The following is a 4,560-nucleotide window of genomic DNA, read 5'->3' as shown; positions in this document are numbered from 1 at the left end:
AGTAGTGACGTTGCCAAGGCACTTCACACCGGCTCACCCGGTGTTTAGGGACAGCCATGTCACTACCCCCTGTCGGATAGTCCTGGACTTTAGGGAACTCAACAAGTTCTGTTTCAAGGGTGGACGGTCCCAAAACAATCTACTTGGGGCACTTCTCCATGTTAGGGGATTTCGCCATTTGATTGGGTCCGACGTATCAAAGGCTTTCTGTCAGATGGTTGCTGCTCTCCCAGATATACCGTATACCTCGTATACGTGTATAGGACCTTATACGGTTCTCTGGGAAAGGATCTCTTTCGGGAGTACTACAGCACCGAGCATGCTTGAGGCTTGCTCTTATGATATTACCGGTGAGATATCACAACTGGTAAGGTTGGTATCGATGAACTCTAAGGAATCAGTCAACGCGAACATTCTGAACGACGACTTGGTATATAAGATCCTCCTATTTCCTACGGAGGAAGGGGTTAACTATATAAAGGATGGACCCCCAATACCTAAGAAGGTGATGTTCGAGAAGTTCGTGGACGACTTGTTCTTTGGTGGAGATACAGCAGAAGAAGCACGGTCGAGTAAGGAGTTCGTAACTCACTTCTTTAAGGGACATGGGTTGATCACTGATCCACTTAAGGATCTTACAACCTGTCATGGAGGTCGAGAGGAACTGCACGAAGATGGCCATCTACTCGGCTATACTTTAGCCCTTGATGAGGATCAACTTGTGTGTATGTTCTCTGGTTACATGCCCGCTGAGCAGTGTGACAAAAGAAGGGCTTGTGCTATGCTTTCTTCGCTGTATGACCCTATGGGATTGTTATTGGAAGTGGACATGGCTGGAAGGTTAATATGGCGAGATATCTGTGCTACGTGTAAGGAATGGTCAAGTATCCTAACGGTGGAATTGATTGATCGGTTGAAGCTTTGGGTACGACAAGTTGAAGAAGTGGTCGCTAATACACGCACGCAACGGTTTGTTGAGCTCGCTGAGAAGGGTATTATTGTGTCCACGGATGCTTCCAATGATGCATGGGGTGTTGATATAAGGTGCACAGGTGACTATCTTCCGGTTAGAGTTATGGCAAGGGGAGGATTATTTCCGGGTACCCAAGCCACTTGGTCTATACCACGTAAGGAACTAGTCGGAGTGTACCATGGTTTGAAGATTGTGAAAGCAATCTCAAGTTACTTACCAGTGAAGACCTTCCTGCAACCGTTACAAGCACCTCTACAAGATCTAACCCCACGGTATATGGCAAGACCCCTCGTGCTCCTCTGTGATAGTGAGATTACTATTTACAGATTACGTAAGGAGTCAAATGATAAGCGGCTTCCAGCTCCGGAACGCCGAAGGCTGAGTCAGATAAGGTTGATGTGCAAGGAGCTAGATTGCGTTATAAGGCACATACCGTCTGAGCTCAATTATGCAGACTCTATTACTAGGGCAAAACTAGGGTTTGATCGTGGGATCGATGCTAAGGAGGTTGAGGCAAGTTTGAAGTCAAATTGTGTAATCTATGACTATAGAGAAGCTCCTGGACAAGACCAAGGCAATGATGTGAGGCTGGACGATGATTGCGTTAAGGTCATGGCGCTTAATGTTGATGGTATAGACTTGCCCGAACTAACTGGCTGCAATCCAGAAGAAGTTGAGGAACTACAGGCTCTGGAAAGGTATGCCACGCCCGATGGCCGCTATGGTGAAGGTGTCCTTAATGATGCTGACTATGAAAGGTGTGTGGCAATTTGTGTTAGAAGGTGCCAGAGCTCCGATGACGTTCTTCGTCGGTTCAAGCAATACCTAAATGGTGATATAACAAGGAATCACTTAGGTATGGATGCTACGAAGTTGCAACGACTGGGTAGGATTTGCTACCTGGATCAAGACGGTCTTATTCACCGAAAGCCAAGCGACCCCGATGAGACCGAGAGGGACCAGATTACTGGAGTATTATATCTTGGTGAGTCCGATTATTCGGATCGTATGGTTCGACTACTATCTGCGATTTACCACTACATATACGGTCACCTCGGTATTCCTCGAGTTTATGGTAAGATTAAGATGAAGTATTCGAGGAAGGGTCTGAAGCGGTTGGTGAGGTCAACTTTGAGATCATGCATACCCTGTTTGAAGGCTAGAGCTGCACGCAGCCTGGATTATGTGACCACTCATGTACAAGGGTTACTGACTACAGGGCTGTGGCAGGTCGTGGGTGCGGATTTGGCTGGTCCTTACGGACGAAGGCAAGGCACGCAAGGAGACGATGATGAAGAACACTACTTGTTGTTGGTGCATGATCACGTCTCTGGCTTTACTTGTGCAAGGCCATTGAGGGATTCCAAGCCCAAGACTATCGCTAAGGTGTTCCACTCTGTGTTCTGTGAACATGGAGCGCCCAGAGTCCTTATCACTGATAGGGATAGGGTACATCTTATGCGTAAGGATATTAAGGTGGTTCTTGCGAAGCACGGTGTACGATATTATACTCTACCCGGTTATGCTCAATTCCTGAGCTTTTGGGAAAGAGCTCACAAGGACTTTGTCGAAGTGACGAGAGCGTTGAGAGTATCTATGGATCGTTCTACCGAAGGCTCGTATATTGAGGACTACCAGCTAGCTGTTAGAGCATATAACATCACCCCAAGAATGTGGGCGAATGTAAGCCCAACGGAACTCCATTTTACTTACGGTATACGGGTTCCTGGTGACCGTGGTGACACAGACGGTGATATTGATTGGGACGAGTTGAGGGTGAAGTATTTCGATACGGATCTCTTAAGCTTTGTCAAGGATAGCGTGCCACTGTTGGAAAGCGCTAAGGAGGAGTTTACGGTTACCTTGAGGGAGTACTTGGAGCTATGGCGCATGCGTCAAGAGAGAAATCTTGAGCGTATGGCTATGACTGAAGATCGTAGGTATGAACCTAAGTTATTCGACTTAGTGTTTACCTCCAAGTGCCCGGCTAATCGTATTGGTCACCATCTTGATGTTATATGGTCTGGTCCTTCGACTATCACTTCACTCAACGGTACTGCAATGGTTGGTATAACCCCCGGTATTATTCTAGAAGGTGTTGGAGGGGTAGTTGTGAGTGAAGATGGAAAGAGTCTAGAAGTGCCAGAAGGTTACGGTCCTTCGGAGGTATACCCACTTAAGAACATCAAGCATGCTCCGGCATTGCAAGGTGTGATTTATGGATATCTTCAAGAAGGAAAAAGAGTCTTTCTGGATTCACAGGGAGCTATTAAGGATATGACCCTAAGGCCTGGAACGGAGATTGACGACTTACGTTTACTTCAACGTGCCAGGAAGAAGATAGATTTGGAGAAGATAGTTCGGGAATCCGGACGGGTCCGAGGCGAATTTGGGTCAGAACCGTTACTCCCTCCTGGTATTTGTCCTTCTGATGAAGAGACACAACAGCTTGAGGATAGAGTGCTACCACCAGAGAGCTTCATTATGGGTGACTCGGAGGAAGGTGTACCTTCTGAGGATGAGGATCCAGATGAGGAAGATATGGTGGATCTTTCAAGGCTTCGAGAACAACTTGGTGTTGGTGATGGTTATGAATTTGGAAGGTTCATGAAGAAAGCACCCCTAAATGGTTCGGTTGTGGTTGTGGTGGACCATTCCTACAACGGGTTAGCCACTGTTCTCGAGGGTGATGAGGGAACTGAAGATGGATCTATGTTGGTCCAGCCTATGAGGGTTGAACTTCTCGGTGGATGCTTAGAACTTGCTAAGGCCACTGATAAGGACATCCTTACGGTACAGCTTGATAATATGGTCTACGTTAGCCCATGTTGCCATAAATGGACACGCAAAAGAAGTCGAGACCTATTGAAGCTACTACACGATGTCCAGGTTCCCCGTTGCTAAGCCTCTATATAGATTTTACTGTTAAGGTGCCTTACTATCTCCATGCTGTACTGCTATATAAACCGTAGCTGGTGGATCAGTTATTTTCTACTTATTAGAGTCTATTTGGGCCACAAGATGGTTCGTGCTAATGAGTCAATCTTGCTCACTTAGCAACTACTGCTTTTCTTTCGAGCCGTTTTTCATTTCCGGTTCACAAGACGGCACGTTGGATAAGGGTTTCGATATGTGTGCAAGTCTTATAGGATTTGTACGTGACTATTATTCTCTGCTATGGTCCGATTGTTATGGACTACGGTAGTCCGACTACCTATTGTTAAGTTGTCTCTGCTTTAGCGAAAGTTTAAGTGTTAAGGCGTATGACATTGTGGTGCAGAGAATGGTTGACGAATATCGTATTGATGATAAGGTTGGTGATTCCAAGTCTACTTCAAGTCGTCTAAGGCCAAGTCTAAGTCTGCTAGTTCGACGAAGAAGAAGGATAAGAAGAGGAAGTCGAAGCCTAAAGGGGATGAAGAGTCGAGCAGTGAAAGTGATGATGATAGTTCTGGCAGCTCTGACTAGTGGTTCTTACTACGGTGCCCTTATTTCCTACTTCTCTTTGGTCTTCGTTATTCTTCTCGGTCCTTGAATATATATGTGAAGTATTGAGCTTATTGATCTGGTTGTTATAAAATCGTTGA

At 46.1% G+C, this 4,560-nt stretch overlaps 1 protein-coding gene across 1 annotated transcript; it reads left to right on the top strand.

The window, feature by feature from the left end:
* Positions 1–319: 319 nt before the first annotated feature.
* On the top strand, positions 320–3,877 carry Pmar_PMAR023786 (gag/pol/env polyprotein, putative; the record flags this gene model as incomplete). The annotated part of the gene is made up of 1 exon (XM_002786012.1): positions 320–3,877. The coding sequence occupies one exon, from the start codon at positions 320–322 to the stop codon at positions 3,875–3,877; it is 3,558 nt and encodes a 1,185-aa protein (XP_002786058.1).
* Positions 3,878–4,560: the final 683 nt, after the last annotated feature.

The sequence above is a fragment of the Perkinsus marinus genome, assembly GCF_000006405.1.
Source record: "Perkinsus marinus ATCC 50983 genomic scaffold scf_1104296931952, whole genome shotgun sequence".
Lineage (NCBI taxonomy): Eukaryota > Perkinsozoa > Perkinsida > Perkinsidae > Perkinsus > Perkinsus marinus.
Note: the sequence above shows the minus strand (reverse complement) of the source record. Positions and strands in the feature narration are given on the sequence as shown.